This window comes from Balearica regulorum, chromosome 2, assembly GCF_011004875.1.
Source record: "Balearica regulorum gibbericeps isolate bBalReg1 chromosome 2, bBalReg1.pri, whole genome shotgun sequence".
In the NCBI taxonomy this organism is placed as follows: domain Eukaryota; kingdom Metazoa; phylum Chordata; class Aves; order Gruiformes; family Gruidae; genus Balearica; species Balearica regulorum.
The window spans coordinates 156,262,527-156,284,921 of NC_046185.1; the positions used below are offsets into that span (position 1 = coordinate 156,262,527).

Below are 22,395 nucleotides of genomic sequence, written 5' to 3' on the forward strand. Positions count from 1 at the left end.
TAAGAGTCTAAGTTTTGGCCAAAGTACACAAAAAGTAAATTCAAAAATACTAGTTTAGGATTCTTTGTGGTTCTCTTACCTTTTGTTTTCAGTTGTCCTTTGCTCAGTTCAGCTCCATCAATTGTCTGTCCTTCAGCTGCTAAACGCTCATTCAGTGTATCAATCTCTCTACGTACTAACAATATTAATACAAAAAATTGGGTATCATTAACAAGATTGTTAACATACTATTTAAGAATTGTTATGGTTAGTAAGTAATCTATTTTATGCTAAGGACAGGAAAAAGAGATCTACTGTGATTTTATAAAAGCAGGTCTCACCAAGACATAAACCAAGATTCATGCTGAATTTTCCAGAGATCAACCTTGACCCAGATTCCAAGAAAAGTCTAAGTGGCTTCTAATTACTGTTACTTTTACTAATAAATGTGGCTAAGGATTAACAAAACAGCTTCTGTGAAATACATGGCACACCTGTATTGAATTAAATCCAACAGAAGACAGAAAACTTGCAACATCGTAAAATTTTCAGACACCGAATTAGTATGTCATTTCTTGGTAAAGATTTTATTAATCATGAAATAGTATTTTACCCTGAACACGTCTACTGTTAGAATTTCAGTAAGAAAGGTAGTGCAGCAAATGTACATTTTTGTATTTCGAAATACATTAAAAATGTAGAATGACATACATTTTCCAATCAAGTGTTTTAGAAACACTAAGTATGATTAAAATAAAACATGTACTTGTAACAAAGGTATGCTTTTCTGTCAATTATTTATAATTCTCACCAGTGCCATTTCAACACAAGACATAGTGATGGCATAGCTAAAACAAATCAGGCACTTATAAATGATTTCCAGTGGCTGGGCTGGTTTAAAGTTGCTCAACTTCATTTTATAAGGAACATTTTCAGTGGCTTACAGTTTTTTCTCAAAATCTGGGCCAATACTCTCTAAGTGTTCTCCTCAGGTGAATCTTATTGAGAGGCTTTAACCAAGCAGTTTTTCACTGTTGTTGAGAATAAGTCTAGGTCCATCTTTCCATAAATTCTTAGGATTTCTTTAAAAAAAGTCATTCACTCACAGGTTTTGAAATGTGGGAGAACATGACCCATCAGGAGCACGATTCTTGCCATTTCTGAGAAATTCACTGAAATCTCAGTTCTAAGCACCAGAAAAGTCAGTATACACTTCTATACCACATCCAAGTGCTTGAACGAGCAAAGTCAGATTCTCTTTCCTGTGTTCCCAGTCACATAAACTTTTATAAAACACAGACAATATGAATGAGAAGTAAACAAAGAGACAGGCTTGTAGTAACAGATGACTAAAACAAACAGCTAGGCAGATCCAAGAATTGCCTGAGAGGATCACAACTGAAGCCTGGAAGGGATAAGGAAAGGATGAAACTAGAAAATAAGCTGTAACAAGGGAAAGGGAGTGCATGAAAAGCCAGGGAGGAAAAACCTGAGATTCTCTATGTACACTTAATGCAAGAACTGGACCAAGAGCAAAAATAACAGACTGGGCATCAGAAGAGAAAAATTTAGAAACTGTCAGGGAGGTGGAAAGAGATCACAAAGGCCAGGAGTGAACTAGAAACGTGAGGTGAAGAAAGAAGATGCAGAATAAACAGAAATGGAACGGAAGGAAAGTAATCATACTCTGGAGAGTACAAATTCACCATTTGTTTTCTGACAAACATTTCTGAAGTTGGGGCAGGTGGGGAGAATCCCCACTTTCCTTGCTACCAGCCAACTTCTCAGCAGGAGGCTGAGAACTCAGTTGTCCAAATTGTCACTAAAAAAACCATGTAGTGTTGATGATAGCCTTTAACCAACACGATCTCAGGTTTTAAGAGCTAGCACATTTTCAAAAAGAATGCAAGAATGTTGGGTTTTGTTGGTTTGGGGGGGGGGGGGGGAGGGGGGATTTGTTGGTTTGTTGTCTGGTTGTTGTTGTTTTTTTTTTTTTTTAACATGAGTGTTTGGTTTAACTGTGGGAACAGATTAGGTGCGGAGAAAGAAATTTTACTTGGAGCCAAATCAGACAGATTCCACAATTCGGAAGCCAAGCCACGCAACGTAGCTTCCAAAATCCAGCAAGGAAAATTGAACTGAGGCTTTACTGTATGACTGCCTGAATTACTTTCAATCCTCCTTGGATCACCTGGATTACATTACCATACAACTACACTGTCATTAAACAAATAACAGTTTTTGCAAATACATCTGGAGCTTTTATCCGAGCAACTTCAAAATTCATGAAGAGTTGCAGGTGCTGGTTATGCAATGTACTAAGTAATATGATCAAAACCACCACATTTTACACTTTTTCAAGACACTTTTCCAATTTTTACTAATATTACATCACTAAAATTAAGCCTGTAAATATACAACAAATCCACAACCGTCAATGGCTGAATGGAGTTACTGCCAGATTAACATGTTTTATACCAGAGCCTACAGTGACAAGGCGACAGTCACTTCACTCACTTTGCCAGAGAGTCAAAGAGAATGATACACATCAGTTCTTCCTACTTGCATCAAAGAGCTAAGAGAGTGATTTTTCTGAAAAGGTATAAACCCCATCTTTGGCTACAAGTTCAAAACAATTCTTAAACTCCTCACAGAAAAGCTATGGTAATTACACTACAGTATCCAAGGTAAGCGTCTCAATTAGCACTACTATATCCTAAATCCAAACAATTCATAAGTTGCTGGGGAAAAAATACTCACATTCCAAATTTTCAATATACAGGTTTTCAAACTCCCGTTCTATTTGTCCAAAAAGTTCAAGGAGCGTATTCCGGACAGAAGATGGTAGTTTAGAATCCTAAAAGGCAAAATATTGGGGTTTATAATTTTCTTTATATATATTTTATGTAGTTACCCTTCAATCTTAAACTGATTTTAACAGTTCTCTATCTCCCAGCAAGGAGGGAAATTAAAACTACTACTAGTGTAGAACACACACCCCCCCCACACCCCGTGCATCATGAAATTATTCATTTTCATATGCTTTCTCTTTCAAGGAACAGAATTCAAATCACCTGTGGGGTTTCTTTTTTTGTTTGTTTTTACTAGAGATAAATTATGAAACTAAGATACATGTACAACTCATTAAAGAAAAAAGGTGGATAAAAATTATAATATAATGTCAAGGTGCTTCCAGTTCAAGAAGAATGAATACCTTTGGTTGACAAAGTAATTCAGAAGTTGACTGTGCATTAGATTAGGAAGTTGTCATCACAAAGCATCTTATTACTAAAGCTTGAGACAAACTAACTTTCTAAACATATTTTTAACATCTACCTACTTTTGTCACTAACCACAACTAGGTCTGAAGGAAATTGCAATTTCTAATCCTTCCTTCCCCAGATACTATTCAAGCATCTCCTCTTCACAGAAAGTATTTGGAAGCAAATTCACAAAGGGGGGCTGATCTTTTTCTTCAGCATAATCAACACACCAATTCCGAGGCTCAAAACCAAGTATGTAAAAAAACTACTAACCCAGAATCAGTATGAGCTCAATACACAACTTGATCACAAGTTTCTGTTGGCAAGTTATTTAAATTTTATTCATCTGCCTATAAAACAGAGATCAGCACCATATTTTCCCTGAACAAATGCATACCGTATCCAAGACAAGTTAGTAGTGATTTCTGCTGGGAGTCAAGGTTCTCAGTATATCAATGACTCTGTTATCAAACACTGTTGAGCAGACAGCGAGTAAAGCAGAAGACAACTGATTGCAGTACATTGAGAACCTAGTACGAGCAAACACCTTTTAAATTTAAAGCACAGCATGCTACTAAAAAAATGGCAAATTAGAAAGGTAAAAATAGCCATTAACCATAACCATGATCAATTAATCCACTATAAGTACAGATCAAATGATGAACTATCCTTGCTCACTACGTAAATAAATTCTACTAAACCTGTTCTATTCTTCAGTTGCTGGTGGACCACATTATCTAAGTTGGCTTACTACACTTATTATTTATCTAGGTAGCCAGCTATAAACATTTTATAAAAGAAGTTTCCACTTAACTAAGCCTTACCCTAACAAGGAAAAAGCTCAACTACTCCTTTGTAGCATATCTAACTGGCCATCTCAGAATTCAGTAAGACATCTTATTACTGGAGAAACCTGTAAATAATGCAGCTTTATTCAAAAACTGAGAAATATCTCTGCAAGAAAACAAGATACCGAATTTCAAAGTGAAATAAATATGGTATCATGTATACCATATCATAAATATATCAATGTTTGTCCATCAAATATACAGGGAACGTGCCTATCGGCACCATCTACTTTTTTTAAACAAAGCAAAAGTATGTAATTTCGAAATCTTGAAATCATCAACTATAAGCAAAAAAAGAAAATTGAGTCAGCTTCTGCCACAGGACCAACTGCTATTTCAGGTCCAGAAGTACAGAATAAGCATTACTAGAATAGGACTACAAATGTTAGCACAGGACACCACTCAAATTCAAGTGAGCTCCATTATTCAATGCAAGTTTAAGGATGACTGTAACTTCTTTTGTTCTTAAGCGTTCCAGCAACCCAAACCAAAAGAAATTGTTCCATTCCTATAAACTGCCTGAACTAGGAAGCAGCATGTGCATACCAGCCATCAGAGGGCAGCATGCGCCTTCCACCAAGTCAGCATCTGAACAGCCAGAATTTTCTCTCACTCGCATTTTGTTTCATACAATCAAGATGACTGTCTGCAGAAACAATCAGAAAAGCCTATCATGATCCCGATTTTATAACTTATTTCTGAACATCAATTTTAAAGAGAAGAGCAAGAGAAACCACTAATAGCCATGACACAGAACACATCTGCTTTGTGCATAATTCAGTTTTACACACAGCTACTTTAAGCTGTGGCAGTGTGCTGAAACAGGCACTGTGCTGAAAGAAGTGGTACTATGCTCCTTATGCCCCCCCAGGATATTCCTTTCTGCATCTTAATCTGCCTCTCCCCTGACACAGTTTATTTTTCATGCATTCGTAGTCAACCAGAATGTGAAACAGATACCCCATTAAAACCAACCTGAAACTAAATTAATTAAACAAGAATACTATACAAATGAAACACTATTAAGAAAAACACTGAAATTAGAAGAATTATTTCCAGTTCAATTACCCAGTAACTCCACAAGCAAGGTTATGAAAGAAACTAAGTTATCTTACAACTTTCAAAACAGAAAAGGAGATGGAGGAAAGGTTTTCAATCCACTTGTCAGAGGCTGAATGCATAAGCAAATCTAAACCTGCCCTTAAGTAACCAGCATAGTAAAATGCATCCACTTCCTTTACTCTCTTTAAAGTTGACGTTATTTAAATTAGCTTATTAAAATACCATGTCATAATGTTATCTGTTTACCTGCAAAAGTACTTATCTAGATCTCATGTGGTTTACAACTTCACTGTGAAGAGGCATTAGTACTCTCTACTCATTAGAATCTGCCACTGGCTGTTCAAGGTTAAAGGTCAACAAAATTACATAAGATGGTACAAAAAACATTTAAAATGTTTACATATTACAGCATAATACAATTAAAGAGTTTGATAAATACTAAAACAGCTTAAAATTTTGGTTTACTACATCAAAGTGCAGCATGCCTTGACCTCTCAGCTGCCCTTCACTCCTCTCCTGAAGTAAGGCTGTAATAGCCCAAAACGCATGAACAGTTTTCTATCCAAGTACTTACATTCTCCAACTTCTAGATGACTAGAAGCAACAACCTGGGCTCTGTTAGTTCCCAGAAAACTAATGCTGTAATTTAAGGAATAACAGACTCGATTTAAAAAAACACTGAGAAAACACAAGGTTTTCCCTTCAGAGTATCTGCAGAGTCCAGAAAGTGAGGTTTCTGATAGCCAGAGTTAATATTTCAAACCACCTCTCTGATAAAAATCAAGTTTTCCATCATCTTTGCCAAGCTTGCATTAACATTGCACAGTCAGTTTGACAATAAATAGTTTTCAAACAGATATCTACTTAACTTTGGCAGCACTATTTCGAACACTCGCTACACAAGCCTTACGTACAGTTAACCTCAATATTGCTAGGTGAAATGCTCCAAGTGGCTCCAGATTGTGTCCACTACACAGACTGAAATGATTAAGAAAATTATAGAAGTTTGTGGTGGTTGTTCTTTCCCTTAAGTTTACAGAAGAAGATCACACCTTCATTTGAGCCAAATTAAAAAAAAAAATAAACAAAACAAAGTAAGTTAGCTCATGCCTCTGTCAAGTGGACAATATTTTTTTTACTTTATGGAAAGGAATGCAGAACATCGTTCCCAGTAGTACCTTCCCTATCAGAGTCCTAACAACAAATATTTCGGTTTATTCGTATTCCTGGGTTTCTACTATTCCAAATTGAAACTTGTGAAATCATAGAATCACAGAATGGTTTGGGTTGGAAGGGACCTCAAATATTATCTCGTTCCAACCCCCCTGCTGCGGGCAGGGACACCCTCCACTAGACCACATTGCCCAATGCCCCATCCAACCTGACCTTGAACACTTCCAGGGAGGGGGCAGCCACAACTTCTCTGGGCAACCTGTTCCAGTGCCTCACCACTCTAACAGTAAAAAATTTCTTTTTAACATCTCATCTAAATCAACCATCCTTTAGCTTAAACCCATTACCCCTTGTCCTGTCACTACACTCCCTGATAAACAGTCCCTCACCAGCTTTCCTGTAGGCCCCTTCAGGTACTGGTAAGCCACAATTAGATCTCCCCAGAGCCGCCTCTTCTCCAGGCTGAACAATCCCAACTCTCTCAGCCTGTCCTCATAGGAGAGGAATCAAGAATCAATCTTCAACTTGAAGAGGTGCAGCAAAATAAATAGGCTGTTTCTTTGTCCTTCTTCATGGTTTTATCATTCATGTAAGAATACACAAAAGCCGACAAAAAGCTCCACAGGTCTGATTACACACACCCTGAAATGCTGTCAACACATCAATAGTCTCCAAAGACAATCAGTACTTACAAGCAAGTCTGCTGTTCCTGCAGCTTTACTGAACGTATTACTTAAGTTTATTTAATTTCTTCACATAGAAAACACTCCTCATAATAAAGTTATGGATATTACCCAAGCAGCAGTGTGTTATCTTACCTGCCCTTCCAACATGTCTCTCTGCAGTCCTGCCCGATCTTGCTCAGAACTGTTGGTTCTTCGGATTGAAAGACTGTGCGATTTACGTTTCTGCTTTGCTTGGCGAGCAGATGCACAACTTCCACTTTCTATTGGCATTACTTCAAAAAAACAGCTTCACAGAGGCTCCTATGATAAACTAAGGACAAGCATTACACATTAAAAATTGCTCTGCCAAACTAACCAGAGCTTAAAATTTTTATCTCCAAACAGAAATATTTAGTTCTACTAAATTTCGGAGTTGTTTGGGGTTTCATTGAAAAGACACGATCCCTATTACTTACAGCTATTCTTCAAACAACATTAAGTTCAAAAACACATATGCATATATGTGAATAAAGTGGAATCACTTTTGCATTACTTATTCATTAGCTAACAAACCTCCACAAAAGGAAAATAAATTCCACTACCTTGCTCATTTTGGAGAGCACTAGCAGAGACAGCCCCAAAATGCTTCCAGGAAAAAACTATTACGCATACTATATTTCACTGAAATGCATGCAAAATTAAAACCCAGCTGGAAAATGAAAGCAAACAGACATGATAATTTAGGGACACTGTCAGGTTAATAACGTATTATGCAATGTTAAGTGTTAGCATACAAAATTTAAGATGCACTTGTTTGCACATAAGCAGAAATTAATTTTAATGACAGAAAACTGCTTTCCACCATTTTTGACAGCTCATGGTTTCACTTTCTTGAATAGTGAAAGTGCCCATGAACGTATGAGAAGAGTGAAAGTGCACCTGATTTACCAGATTGTTGTTAATTTTTGTCAGCTTGTTGAAGTCAAATATGCATTTTAATATCCTTAAAAACACCTGACAGTGTCACCAATTAATATTACCATGCATGATCTACTGCTTTCCCCTGTTTAAGAAAAATCAAATTATGTTTGATTTCTTGCATAAACATGGAGAATATATTCTTCACTGTCAAAATCTTATTTTTTACCAACATTACTGGATTTTTTTAATTAAACCTGATATTCAACAGAAATTATTTTTTGTTTCATGGAGTACCAGTTGTTAAACATTTCAAATGTTTTAAGACTGATTACTCAAAATTTTTCAATCATGAACATTGAGAACAAACTAAAAATTCATTCTCCAGCATAAATGATTTCTGAAAGAACAATTACAACTTAAAATAGCTGCAACAGTCTGCAGAGAAATAGGAGAGCAGAGTTGGCAAAACTAACAAGGCAACTGAGCTTCCTTTTAAATAAGTTGATCAGAAAAAATTTAAACCAAACCCAGGGCCACTTCCAATTTAAGATCCGCCAACACACTAGATCTCAAGCTAGGAATGAGCACCATCACTATTAACAAGACTAGGCATTAAACAGTTGGGTAGTTCTGACATGGTATTTTCAGCTTTTTAACATATCATAAAGCCAAGGAAAAGCATAGCTTACTAAAACCACTGTGTGCATCATGAATAAAAACAGCTTTAAATTTGCTTTGGTTTTTATATCATAAAATGAAAATGTATAAAGATATTCAAATTTATATAAAAATGAGACTAGATTTAGTTAAGGTTTTGATGCCCATCCATCCTCAAATTTTCTCATTAAAAAAATTGGTATTTTAATTAGCTTTTGGAACACCTGAGTTCCAGTAACCTGACACCAATTCCGTAGTGAATCTAAAATAAAATTCAGGTTGCATCACTATCTTATACTGCACTGACATTATTTTGTTCATTTCCTCTGGACTCTGCACAGTCCTCCCCTGCATCTAATCCCATCAGAGCTTTTTATGTGTGATTAATCAGTAGTAACTAATTAGCTATGTTCACAAATTAAAGAAAAAAGAAGAGAAAGATCTACCATTGGGTAGTTTCTTATTTGATTAGATTTCTTTTTTTCACTGGCTAGATTCCTCCGCCATAGAAAGACAGGACTGAAATTTAAAAAAGCCCATCCCATAAATAAGTTATTGCCAATTTTCTGGGCTTCACTGAGTATCTTCCTGTTCCTGGACATATGGTCAACAATTAGGAACAGGTTTTCAGTGCTCATCACATTTCTGTTTCTTTTCAAAATATGATCAGATCCCAAACACATGTATATTCTCCTCTCTTCCACCCTCCTTCCTATCTCCCTTGGGAACCACTCTTTCAATGGCTTTCAGTTTACTGGTTTTTGCAGTGTTCGGACTACTTTTTAAGGCCCAAAGCACCAAATTCCATGTGCACACGCACAGAAGTGTTAAACAGTTTTATAACTATACATACACATAGTTACATATAATCACATAAATCAGTTAACATTGTTTCACTTAGTATCTGTGGGGGGAAAAAACCCTTTCCAATTCCTGCCAGATATAGCTCCTGAGCTGTAGTTACACACAGGGATGTTAATATGGTTTATGCCTTACCAAGCATTGTTTTCACTATGTTAAATCTTGTTTGCCCCTCTGCTGCCAGCTACTTCATTTTAGAGAACTTTACCAAGAAAAATACTGTCTGGATTGCTTCATACAATGGTTTGGGTTGGAATGGACCTTTAAAGGTCATCTACTCCAAGCCCCCTGCAATAAACAGGGACATCTTTAACTAGATCAGGTTGCTCAGAGCCCCATCCAACCTGACCTTGAATGTTTCCAGGGATGGGGCATCTACCGCCTGTCTGGGCAACCTATTTCAGTGTTTCACCACCATTACCGTAAAAGAATTCTTCCGTATATCTAATCTAAATCTACCCTCTTTCAGTTTAAAACCATTACCATTTCTCCTTCACTACAGACCCTGGTAGAAAGTCTCTCTCCATCTTTCTTATAAACCCCCTTTAAGTACTGAAAGGCCACAATAAGGTCTCTCCTCTTTTCCAGGCTAAACAATCCCAACTGTCTCAGTCTTTCTTCACAGGAAAGGTGTTCCAGCCCTCTGATCATTTTCATGGCCCTCCTCTGGAACCACTCTAAGAGGTCCATGTCTTTCTTCTACAATTGGCTATGAGCGGGTACGATTGGCTTTCCGGGCTGCGAGTGCACATTGCTAGTGCCTCATGTCCGATTTTTCATCCCCCAATATCCCCCAAGTCCTTCTCTGGAGGGCCGCTCTTAATCCATCCATCTTCCAGTCTGTACTGATACTGGGGGTTGCCCCAACCCGAGGTGCAGGACCTTGCACTTGGCCTTGTTGAACTTCATGAGGTTCGCATGGGCCCACTCCTCAAGCCTGTCAAGGTCCCTCTGGATGGCATCCCTTCCCTCAAGCAAATCCAATGCACCACTCAGTATCCATACGTACAGATTTGGCAGCTATACCTTCTAGCACGTAGAATTTAAAGGGACACAGTCAAACGCATGAGATTACATTTTTACATAGTGAAATTCTCACATTAACTACACAAAAGTTTCCACTTTCGCAGCTCACAAGCAAACAAAAGATTAGGTAAGAAACACCTCCATTATTGTATCTATTTGGTAGCAGCACTTCACCTGCAGCCAGTGTCACTGCCAGTAACTGCACTCTCCTCATGCACCAGCATGACCACATCACTCATGCACTGTTCTGGAGAGAGCAAGCATGCACGCTCTTCCCCAGGCTCTGCAAGAGGGTGCACACAGCCATAGCAAAGCTGCAACCAAAGAGGCAACGAGCAGGTATGTGCATACAGAGCATAGGAAGAAGCAGCCAAAGGGGACTAGCTTCATTCACTGCCTTTAATATTACTCTGAATTCCACCAAATAGCCTTATAAACTTTCAGTAAGGGAACAATAATTAAAGAGTTTTTAGAACCAGGATGTAAATTCAGTTTAAAAAAGTGACAGTGTCCCTTTAAATAGTAACTTCACTTCCAACAATTTCAGAACTATCTTGATGCTAATTGCAACAGTAAGAAGCTATAGGTTTTTCAAGAGTAGATTTCACAGAACAGATCCTTGGCAATATGACGCTAAAAAAATAAATAAATAAGGTGCTCATTTCTAGCAGTTACCTGATTCCCCTTATTATGTAAGGTTTTCAAACAATGAAAATTACCTGTCCAGAATATCAGTGTCATGTTACATATCCTATGAAAACCATATTAAATATTGATTAGTGAAACAGTCAGTAGTATACAAACCAGTCAAAGTCTTTCACATTTTTGAAACTTTTGTAGTTAGAACACACCACACAACAGGAAAGCGGGGGAGGAACATCAACACAAGCCAAGGCTAAGCCCAAATCCCAATCAAAATAAATAAGAAAAGTCTTCAGAACAACTCATTATATATTGTTAGTCAAATGTAATTAATCATAACTTTTGAGTGTTACAAATGGGCTCTGAAAAGATAAACTCACTTTCCTTCCACTTTGTAATTCTACAAGTAGGATGAAAAAATCACCAAGAACTATGGGACTCTTGTTTCCTGAACCAAACGAAGCTGAATTCACAAAAGCTAAAAATTAGTAATCAAGAGTAAAAAAAGCTAACTAAAAGTAGTTTCCAAGAAAAAAAGAGGAAAAAGAAAGAAAGAAAAAAAACAACACAAACAGAAAAGGGGGAAGAGTGTTGTATTACTAAACTATATTCACTTAGGGTGGAAGTTCACAAGTACTGTATTATTAAAAACTGAACTTAAGAGACATACTGAGCTTTCTGCTGAATCGTTTTGGAAAGTGCTACGTTTGCACAGTGTTCTTCACACAATGATCTGTCAAAGCCTCAAGAGAACAGTACAAAATGAATTTCTGACAAAGTCAATCCACAGAAGTAGGGGACAAAAACGTGTCCTAGAAAACATCTAGCCCATAGGTGATTACTACTTTCTGAATGCAAAGATACTTTGGTATTTCAGTCATGTTAATTAAACTCATGGCATATTTTACAGTATGTTAAATTAAAGTTCTGCCACCTACCTTTCTGTAACAGATGTTACCATGTATTCAGTCACAGGAAATATTTCATCAGAGTAACAGTAAAGAGCAGATGTGTAAGCAATTACTGTTTTATTCAGCTACAATAGAGAAATGGCACCAAAAGTGCACACACTGGTCTTACTCGACTTAAAAATTCACTGCAGCAATCAAGTAATTCTACTTGCCTACTTCTTCTACTCTTGAATACAGAACAAGCAGACTGCTAAAAGGAAAGAATTCCTGGGGTATACATGCTGCAGAAGGCAGGGAGTTCTGTTTCAAGAAGTGTCAGAGCACAGACAGAATGGCTACAGTATTGCATTTCCTTTTTTGTTCATTCAAGACAACACACAAGTCTGGAAAGGGAAAGCATCAGGAAGTTTCAGCAGCATCTCTTACCCAAGACCTCCCTGCTCCACTTCGTTTAGAATTTAGCAATAGTAATACTTACTATTTAAAGGATTTAAAAAAAAAAAAAAAAAGAAAAGAAACAAACAGGAAAAAAAAAATACTGCATTTGTGTGTGCTCTCAAATGTCTCCATCTCAGGTGTCTCATTTTCAAACATGATTTAGAACAAAATTTCAGTCTATACTACATAAGAAACAAAAGCTTTTTACAATAGTAATTATTGTCCTGTGAACCATTAAAACCTTAAGTACAAAGATGCCAATTAACATGGGGTTTTTTCCCCACAAAGCGGGAAGGGAAAGGGGAAAGAGAGGAAAATGATTACAGTTATTAAGTTCTTAATTACATGTAACTCAGTTTGACAGCATTACTCATGAGTTAAAGGATACTTAAATAAGTATCAAAGTATGCCACTCCATTCTTTATTAATATGCAAAGAAATTTAAAGGAGTAAAACTTCCATTTTGAGGTCTTCAGTGAACAATTTGTTTCAAGGATGCTGTACATTCAAGTGCTATTAATTCTATGCAATCCCCAAGAATACAGCGCACCTGAGAAAGATCAAGCTAAACAGACTTCTTTGTAAGACTAGTTGTTTTTCTAAAGATAAATATTTAGGAAACAAAATCATGCCAGATCATCACAGATGATGCTAGATAAGTGCGCTCAAACCTTATGAAATCCACTCCAGCATTACAACATTTTTTTTTTTCTAAATTTAGTGCAGCATACTTTCAAACAAAACTGGATGTTCCTCGAAATGTAAAAGGGGAAAGCATCCACCACTGAAAAGGTGACAACCTCCCTATGACAGAAAGCATAGTAAAGCAGCTGCACCAATGAATTTTAATATGTTATACAGCTGGAAATCAACGATAAAAGCTTTAACACATTAGTAAGTATCTATTCTGAGCAAGCTTCTAACACCATTGAAGCATAAGCCAGCCCAGGTTTGCTGCTAGCAAGCTTTGATCTTGCTAATTCAACTATGTCAGCAAATGCTGCAATCACACCAAAATGTAGTGCAGACCTAGACTGCCAAAGTCTACAAAAGCAAGAAATGATACTCTCAACCATACAGACCTATTTTAACTAATATTAAACAACAATCATTATCAAATTTGGATTATTTTTTAATTTAGAATATAGAAGAAATATGCCTGGGTCCACTAACAATCATCAGACCAAGACCTGTTAAGTGAAATTGCTGATGCCCTGAAAGCATACAACTTTCCTTTGTGATCTGTGCCATCTATGCTGACTGAGTGTGCTCACTGTTTCAACTAGCCTAAATGGCACAAGGTACAGCATAATCTTACATTTAACACTAATTAGTTACTTATGAGTATATATTGTACCTTCTTTCATTAACAGGTATTGATTAGCTGACTTTTCTATTGAAGAGTTCAACAAACAGCATCAGGTACTGCTAAATTACTTACTGCTGGTTAAATCCTAAAGTATGTTTGAAGGCTACCCTATTTACTTAGTTGTTTCACAGATATTTTAGCTCCCGTTCTTGTATTAGCAAATCCCTAATAGCCTAGAATTAGTCTACATGCATGCACAGGTATGCAAATACAAGACCTGAGGGTGAAGAATCCTAAGGAAGTTCAAGAGCAAAGGCGGTTTAACCAGGTATTTGTTTAAGGAAGCACTGCACCGCATTCAGAGGCCAGAATCCTACTGTGCTAGTCTCTAAACAAACAATATTTAGGTACTTATTACCAATGCACTAGATGAATTGCTATTATGCTTTTATGCAGGCAGAGTGACCTCTAATGTCATTGCTCTTCATTTGGGAATATATTACTTGCTAATAAATTAGAATCTTTTACTGCTTAAGAAATCAACAAAAGCAAGTAACTTTGACACTAACTATAACACATTTAGCAAGCTTTTTGGAAGCACCAATAAATATCCTTCACACAGCACATTCTTGAAGCATTTCCTCATACGGCCTACCACAGAGAACTACCAAACCTTCCAACAGTACACGTAACAGCACTGCAAGTACCCAGTCCTTCCATCTTGAAACACTACGACATTCTCAAAGTAGTCAGTGGGTATTACTCAAGAATGAGAAAATAACAAATCACTCTGGTTTGTAAGGACACCATCCCGATTCCTGTCCATTCCTCAGCAGTCACACGTACAGCACTAACAAACTCTCCTCGCAGAGGTTTGAAACAGTGGCCACCAGAACAAGCCCCTCATCCTGACCTTCACCTCACAAGACAAGCTACTAGTCTTAGATCCAAGACTTAAAAATTCCATGATATAAAACAATCCCAATCTCATCTCAAATGTATAAAATGCAGTACCACTTAACTTTTACTTGACACATACTAGTTCTGGCTTGCAATTTCTCGATTTTGTAGAAGTAAGCTCTTCTTTTAAGACACTATCACCACACTCACAACATTTCTCCTGTGACTATACCAACACTCTCAAGCATTTCAGTCCACACAAGAGACTGCATCCTTTAAACAAGTCCTAAATTAAGAAGAAAGACAGTGGAAGGCCATGTCTACATTAGAGACACAGTATCATCTTAGAAAGTTACCTTTAGATTTAACATGATAAATGTAGTTTAAGGACAAACGTACACATAAACAACTGGCATTAAAAAACAAAACAAACACACACTGCAGCAGCTTCTGCCTTAAATTTTAATGTTTGGTGCAGGCACCTTTTCTTAAAATAATTGCCCAAGTCCACAAAACACAAAGCTACATTTAAAGTTATTACAACAAGACAAGTTAGGGCTGACACACACACACACACACACACACACACAAGATCTTATCTAATGTAAACTACTCATTGGAAAACATACTTGAGGATTCTTGAGGTTACCGGCTCACTTTCAAAAATATCACATAAGAAACACCAAGAGCAAGCTTCCTTGGAAAACAGTTTCAGAAATTTGCTTAAGGAGAAAGATACTGCTGTGATGTTGCAAAATGGGTCCCCAAACAATAGACGTTTGTATAATTTCAAGGTGTACTCAATGACACTGAATCATTTCAAAGAAGCTGTTCCACCAGTTCTTTACATAAATCTTCCATGCATTACTGTTATAGAAAGTAGACCTTAAAAGGCTATAACAAAACCAACTTTGACAAGGTGGAAGATGAAACAAGAGGAATAAAAACACACATAGAAGTTTCTCTTTTCTCGCAAACACCAAGATGTCCTTGAACAACGGTTCAAGGCTTAACTTGAGGAAAACTTTCTCATCTTTGCATAAGCACAATCTTTTTATTTAATTTCCTTCTACAACTGGAACCTAATATCTACTCAACCTCTGAATACATTAAGCATATTAATTCTTCCTCAAATTAGTTTTGACTGTTTTTAGTTCAGGAAAAAGAGGGAAATACTGCAAATGGGTCTTTACAGACATAACTTTTACCCATCTTGGATGGTTCCAAGTCATCCTCCTGCTGCCAAAGGCTAGATCTACCCCATCCCACCACAAACAGCACTTCCCTTCCTCATGCTGTTGTGCCCCCCTTCAGGGAATTTGGGCGTTTCATTTTTGCTCCATTTGTACATGTGTCAGAGGATCTGAACTCAATCTATAAAGTAATGAGGTACTAGATCTGGCTTGTCCTTAGGATATGCAATAGCACATAAACAAAGTTAGCGAGCAGTCTCCTCAGCAGGAACCCTCGGTTTCACTGTCTGCAGACCTGGAACCATCCCTACAGCCTCGGGCTGGAAGCGTTAAAAAAAAAAAAAAAATCTTTAAAATAAACCCAACACATAGGAGAAAAAGTACTTATTTTCGGTTATTTCGGTTTTTAAGAACGAATGTGCAAGTCATTTCACGCGGAAATAAACCGGAATAGGACGGGCTGGGAGGGAGTGCCAAGGCAGGAGCCCCACTTCACGCCACGGGCCTGGCGAGGCGGCGGCACCGCGCAGGTAGCGCCCGCAGCCCGCGCCGCCGCTCTTCTGCCCAGACCCCTGCCCCGGCCCTTCCCTTCCCCCGCGGCTCCCCCCGCACCGCGCCGGGCCGAGCCGCGTCCGCAGCCCTTCGGGGGAGCCGCTACTGCAACGGCGGGGGGTCTCGCCAGGCGGGAAGATGGCGGAGGGTCTGCGCCCCGCTGAGGGGAGCCGGGAAGGGGGGGGGAACCGCAGCCCCCCGCACTCACCTGTCAGCCACAGCCGGGGCGCCGGGCGGGAAGGGGCAGGGCCGCAGACGGCGGGGGGAAGAAGAAGGAGGAGGAGGAGGAGGAAGAGGAGGAGGAGAAGGGCGGGAGGGGCAACGGCAGCAGCGACGAGCCCGGCGCCGCGCTCTGGCAGCGACGCGCCTCTCTGCTGAGGAGCCCTCGCGGCGACATCCGGCGGCGGGCGGAAGCCGCGCGCGGCCCCCGCTCTCCGCCATGGCGACGGGCTGAGGCCGGGGCGGTCGCTCCTCACCGCCAGCCGAGCCTCCCGCCTGGTGGCCGTCGCCTCGGGCGGCTTCTGCCCGGCGGCTCGGAAATGCTGCTGGAACAGGGCGGGAGCCGCCATCGGACACCGTAAGCGCTGGTGGATCGGTCCCTAAGCTTACCGGTCTATGCCGACAGCTTCGGCGGTGCCACGTTTGACCTGAGGTGCGGTAACGAACCCACCGCGTAAAAAAAGTCACCGGTATGGCAGCTGGCCCCGTCAGACTGCGCAGAATGAGGGCAGATGGCAGCACTACCTCGGGCCCACGCCTCCGTGGTTAGCTTTCGACCCTGCAGCTCCTAGATGGTAATTTAATGCTGGTATTCAAAAAGCTGAGCTGTGTTTCATTCTAACTATGGCCCGAGTGGGCTGACAAGGGAGATGAAACTTCCCTGAAACACCATTGGAATTCCTAATTTTTTAATACAGAGTGGCTGGGAAATACCGAATCTGGATTTTTTTTCTACTGCATCTGCAGATGATATGGCAGAAACAGTGAATCAAAGCTAACCGCTACATTCTGCAAGTAGGCTGTTCACTTTGAAGCTTACAACACATAATTGAAATGTGATTAATTCCTTTGCTGATTAACGCTTAGAAGAAACCTTCACCTAAAATTCTTATTAATTGTAGCAGATTGTGAAAGTCAAAAGAGGCCTTTGCCTAATTATTTTCTCCCTGCAGATTATCTAGCTGCCTCAGAAGAGGTTCTGTGAAAAGGCCAGAAGAATATGTGCCTCAGAGTGAGGGCTGAAAATATTACATTTTCTTTTCATGTGCTTCCCAGCTACAAGTATGCCTGCTGTTCTCTTTCATCTTCTTTTTCCTTTCAGCCTCCTTCTGTGCAGTAATGTCGTAATTGCAACTGCATTAACACAGTCAAAAATAGTGTTTTACCTATTTATTAGCATCTTTTTCATCACTGGAGGTCATTCTAGAAGATAACTAACAAAACTGGTTGAGAACTTCCCCTAATTTTAGCCTATTCCCTTCTTCAAAGCCATCAAGAGAAAGGAAGGGAGCAAAATGAATAGCTAAATGGCTTTAAGGACAGGAAAAGAAAGGAGACGGAACATGCAAAAGAAGATGGACAAGAAGTAGAACAGAGTTGCCTGCGAGGATGCCTGAACACAACCTGATCAAGTGCCACGGTTTGATGCTTTGAATTCTCTTTATAGTTGGTGCAGCTGCAGTTATCTCGGCCATCTTAGCCAAGTCACAACTCCAGTCCTCAGCTATTCAGTTCCTAACTCAGCGTTTGTTTAAGCCTCATGATTCCCACCAAAATTACTTCATCCTAATATAATTCTGCTGTACCATAACAGTTTTAGCTATAAGTATGAAAGAAAAAAATGTCCAGCAAGAGTACAAGGATCCACATTTGAGATTTCCCTGGGAAAACACTTGGCAATTTTCTTATTCTCTGGAGCAGCTCACTCTCTAGCAGCAGGGGGCAATACAGAGATGACCATTTTTTTCCTGAAGAAGAAATGCAAAATACTGCAATAAGGAAAGATGGGGGCTTAAACAATTTTTCTTTGCTATGGGGTGACTCTGATCTGAAAATTAACAGGCCTTGTATGGATGCAGTTGCTTTTCCATGAGAAAAGAACAGCAAGTGGCCTGTTGTCACTCTAGCCCTGTTACTGGTTTGGTCTTGTCATGGCACTACAAGAGTGGCAGGCACTATGTAACGTATAGGAACGAGTACAGAACAAAAGACTGCACCCGCTTTTCATAAACTACTTGTTTTAAAATGAGACATATAGATAGCAATACAGGAGCCTAGGGAAATGGGGCAGTACTAGATAGCATCACAGCTAAGAAGCTGTTTTAATAAGCATTATAGTAAAGAGAGTGGCAGAAGTTAGGTTGTCCTGGACATCGCCTTCCAGACCTACTCCTGTGCCTGTGGCTGGACTTGAGAAGATGAGATACAAGGTTTAGGAAACCAGCAACAGAACAGACTGATAGTTGAATCTCTCAAATCAAGATTTTGCAAACCTGTAAACGTAGCAGGAAAAGGCAGAGGCTCCTGTCCAGAGCTCAAACCAAAAGAAAGAAAAGAGAAAAACAGATCTAGAGGAGAAAAGCACACAAAGGTTATTTCTTCCTTCATATAGGAAGCCTCCTAATGACTCCTTCCTAAAAGAGTGGTTTCCTATATCATTAATCATCACCTTATGCTGTACAAAAACATTTGGAAGCCATCCATCATAGCACTCTTTGTCATGCCTGAGATAGATAGCAAAACTAAATGCAAATAAAACATCCTACTTATATATTTAGCATACATGTATTACATTTTTACTACAAAGCCATCTGTCTTCTCTGAAGCGAGCTGAAGCCAACCCACTTTCCTGAAATAGGCCTTTTAAGAAAGAAGGTTCAAGAGAACAACAGCACATTAGTTGGGACTGGGAGGTATTTACCTCCCAATTCAGATAAAACCCAGGCTGTTATTTGCACATAAGTGCATCACTTACTTAGGCAAATGTTTTTTGAAGAGCTATGACTCCAGGGCAGGAGCAGACTTCCAAGAACAGTTCTTCAGGGAGATGAGGAAGAAGGATGGCTCTATAGTGAGAAGGGCGAGCTGGAGGTCTTAAACATTAGAACAAGTAAGCAGGAAGCTTAAAAAAGAGGCAGGTTGGATGTGAAGGACGGGGAAGAAACATCATTTTCCTTGGCAAAGCTGAAAACTGAGGAGAGGCTCATCTCAAGAGTCTGTGCGTTCTAGGCTGTGGTCAAATCCCAGGTTTGTTCAGCGTTTACTTCATCCTGTGGTTTACCATCTCCTTGTTTAACTTGCTGGAGAATTAAGGTATTTTCCTCCAGTTTGGTGGGGGTTGCATTTCACTTTACCTTAGTAGATAGCAATGTTCTGTCAGTGATTTGCAGCTGGTTGGATTTGCAGGTGAAATGAGAGACTTCCCAGTGGTGACAAGAAACTGCTTTTCCCTTGTTTAGTAGAGGGTTTGGAAACAATCAGCAGAGACTTCAAGAGATGCATAAATTAAATCAAGTCTCAAAGGAATCTATATGTCACTTCAGACATGCTTTTGCTTACGCAGGATGGAGTAAAAGTTCTGAGGTTTCAATGAAATGCATACCATTACAAAAAAATGAGGATATTTCATTTGCAACACAAATAGCTGGTTTGAATGTACAGTGCAAGTCTGGAGGGGAGCGAGAGGAAAGATATACAGGTGACATAAAACACCTGATACTCAAAGTGTCTTTGGTTAAAGGCTTGGGGCGTCTCTCCCTTGTCTGTTTTGTGAGAAGGGTTTATTTTGGTGCTCATCCTTTTTCGCTGCCTTTTAACCTCTCATTATCCACCAGGACTTGTCAGACATGGTGCTCACAAACAGCACTCCAGGTGAACTGCTTTGTTTGGTCTGCCCAAGACAGGAACTATAGTTGTTTCTGACAGTCAGGTTCTAAAGTGCCTGTATAGAAGTTCTCAATAGTTATTACTAGGAACAAAAAAATGTCTTTTCTTTTCCCCATAATCTATAGGGACACTCTTCTTGTTTCCCTCTACTGTGTAGCCTAAAGGTCACTGTGTACATCTGCTCCTTGGTGTATGTCATATGCCAACTGTGCCCCACGTACAGACCCTATCTCTGGGGTTTAGGGTACAAGTTTCTATTCCAACAGAGCTTCAATCTCAGGAGGATGGGTTATTAACTCTGTTGTCTTCACACGTGATGCTGGTTTGCACATCCATCTCAGCAGTTTGAGTATTTTTCACAGATTTGTGTAGCTTGTATTTGGTTACATTAGGAGAATGATAGAAGAAAAATTTGATGGATTATTTTCATTTGGCTCAATGAAACTAGCAAGTGATCGATATGGTGAAGGATGTTCTCAGTACTTCTACAAAGCTCAATCTCCAGTTACTGTGTTTTCATGCTAAACAGTGACTCAGGATAAAAAGTAATCTTTGTACATTTTAGTCCTTTCTGAGAGTACATTATTATTAATGTTCTTGTGTTAATATTACACTTGTAATTATTAATACAATATTAATGTTCTTGTGTTTTCTATAAAGGGATCTGCAGCAGCTGGCATATTCTTTAATTATTTTTTTTACTTTTGATGCTCTCTGCTGGTTTCAGGTGGCTTTTGCTCAAACCACCTCCTGCCCTTACTCTCCCTTCATCAAGCTCTGCACAGGGGAACGTGAGATATCTCTCTTGTAAGATATTAACTGTCAGTTTGAACATTTTGTTCTGCTAATGATCTCTCTCACTGAAAGGCCATCTGTCCTGTTCACAGGAAAAATCAAAATGAAGCAGACTGAAATGCTAGAACACGAGCTGAGAGGCAAGCAGAAAAAGTGATGCCTCCAAGAAATGTCATTTTTAGGCCTTTTATGGAATCTAGCCATAAATCCAAATCTGTGGACAGGTGATAAACCAGCAAAAGAAGACTTGTTCAGAAGGTACTCAACTATGGCGATGTGAAGCTTCTACAGAGGCTGGTATTGAAGTTCCTCTGCCTTTACACTGGCTGTGCATATCTAGAGCTACCCTGTATGAGCAGTTCATCTTGCCTACGCTTGATTCCTACCCAGAAACTAGGTGTTTCTCTGTCCCTTAAGAACTTAATGAGTTCAGCATCGACTAACACACTTAACTGTCTTCTACAAACTGTAGCTGTCAGCAAAGGAGACAACTGGCCAGTGCTCCCCACCTCTGGGAGCACCACAGGCCACGGTCTGTACGGCACACACTTAACCGCTAACTCAAGGGATGCTACTACTGAGCAAAGAAAAACGTCCAAGATTAAACGTGCTACAGAGGCTGCCAAAGAGGCCTGCGACTCCGCAGTCTCCTCGTTACGGCATCTACGTGGAACAACGCTCCCAGAACTGATCAGAAAGTCAGTCCTGGAACTGTAGCCACAAACGCTGGCACATTTGTAGGAGATGGCACTTGGTGCGGTTCTTTGGTTTTCACGGATGGGTGAAAACACAGTAAGCAGCAGTTCTAGAAACACTCAAACCTCCCGGTTACTAACATGAAGGTGCCTTTCGCCTTTGCAGGTCACAGCAACAGTATGTCGCAAGGCAGTTTGTTCCCCAGATGAAGGGCTGGAGGCCGCTCCCCTGCGGTGCCCTGCCTGGCGTGCAGCGCACTGATCAACGCCCGGCCTCGCCCCAGCCTGGCGGGCCTGCCTCGGCGCGGGTTCCGCCGTGCGGCTGCCTGCCCTGGCGCGTCCCCGTAACCAACGGGCCTTGGTGGCGCCTCAGCGGCGGCGGGCAGCGGACGACGTCCCGGAACCGCGCCGCTCCGTCGGAGCTCGGCTCGGGAGGGAGCCGCAGCCCGCTCCTCTGCGGCCGGCTGTCGGCTACGGCTGAGCGCAACGCCCACCCGCGCGGAGGTAACACCACCGCGGCCGTGCCGGAAAGCGCTGCGCCCCCCGGGGCGGGGCCGCGGCCGGACCCCGCTTCGCCGCTCCCATTGGTTAGCTCGCCGTTACCCCCTCTCCGTATTGGT

General features: G+C 40.1%; 1 protein-coding gene and 1 long non-coding RNA gene across 4 annotated transcripts in view; both read right to left on the minus strand.

Annotated features, from left to right (window-relative positions):
- The window catches only part of WDR37 (WD repeat domain 37), a 51,016-nt gene extending 34,232 nt beyond the window's left edge, over positions 1 to 16,784 (minus strand). Inside the window, exons 1-5 of one of the 3 annotated variants that reach the window (XM_075746582.1) lie at positions 16,609 to 16,784; positions 11,175 to 11,206; positions 7,144 to 7,321; positions 2,740 to 2,836; positions 80 to 175 (exon numbers count right to left, since the gene is read on the minus strand). In XM_075746582.1, coding sequence (XP_075602697.1) covers positions 80 to 175; positions 2,740 to 2,836; positions 7,144 to 7,281 — 331 coding nt within the window. In that variant the 5' untranslated portion in view covers positions 7,282 to 7,321; positions 11,175 to 11,206; positions 16,609 to 16,784. Of the gene's footprint in view, positions 1 to 79; positions 176 to 2,739; positions 2,837 to 7,143; positions 7,322 to 11,174; positions 11,207 to 12,035; positions 12,054 to 16,608 lie in introns of those variants that run through there. The other 2 variants (XM_075746584.1, XM_075746583.1) reach the window with 2 other exon arrangements.
- A 1,659-nt stretch (positions 16,785 to 18,443) lies between these two features.
- Positions 18,444 to 22,330, minus strand: LOC142600617 (uncharacterized). Its single transcript, XR_012834207.1, has 2 exons — positions 22,251 to 22,330; positions 18,444 to 19,818 (listed from the first exon to the last, which is right to left on the minus strand). It is a non-coding gene; the product is annotated as an uncharacterized LOC142600617 (long non-coding RNA).
- Between the last annotated feature and the right edge of the window lie 65 nt (positions 22,331 to 22,395).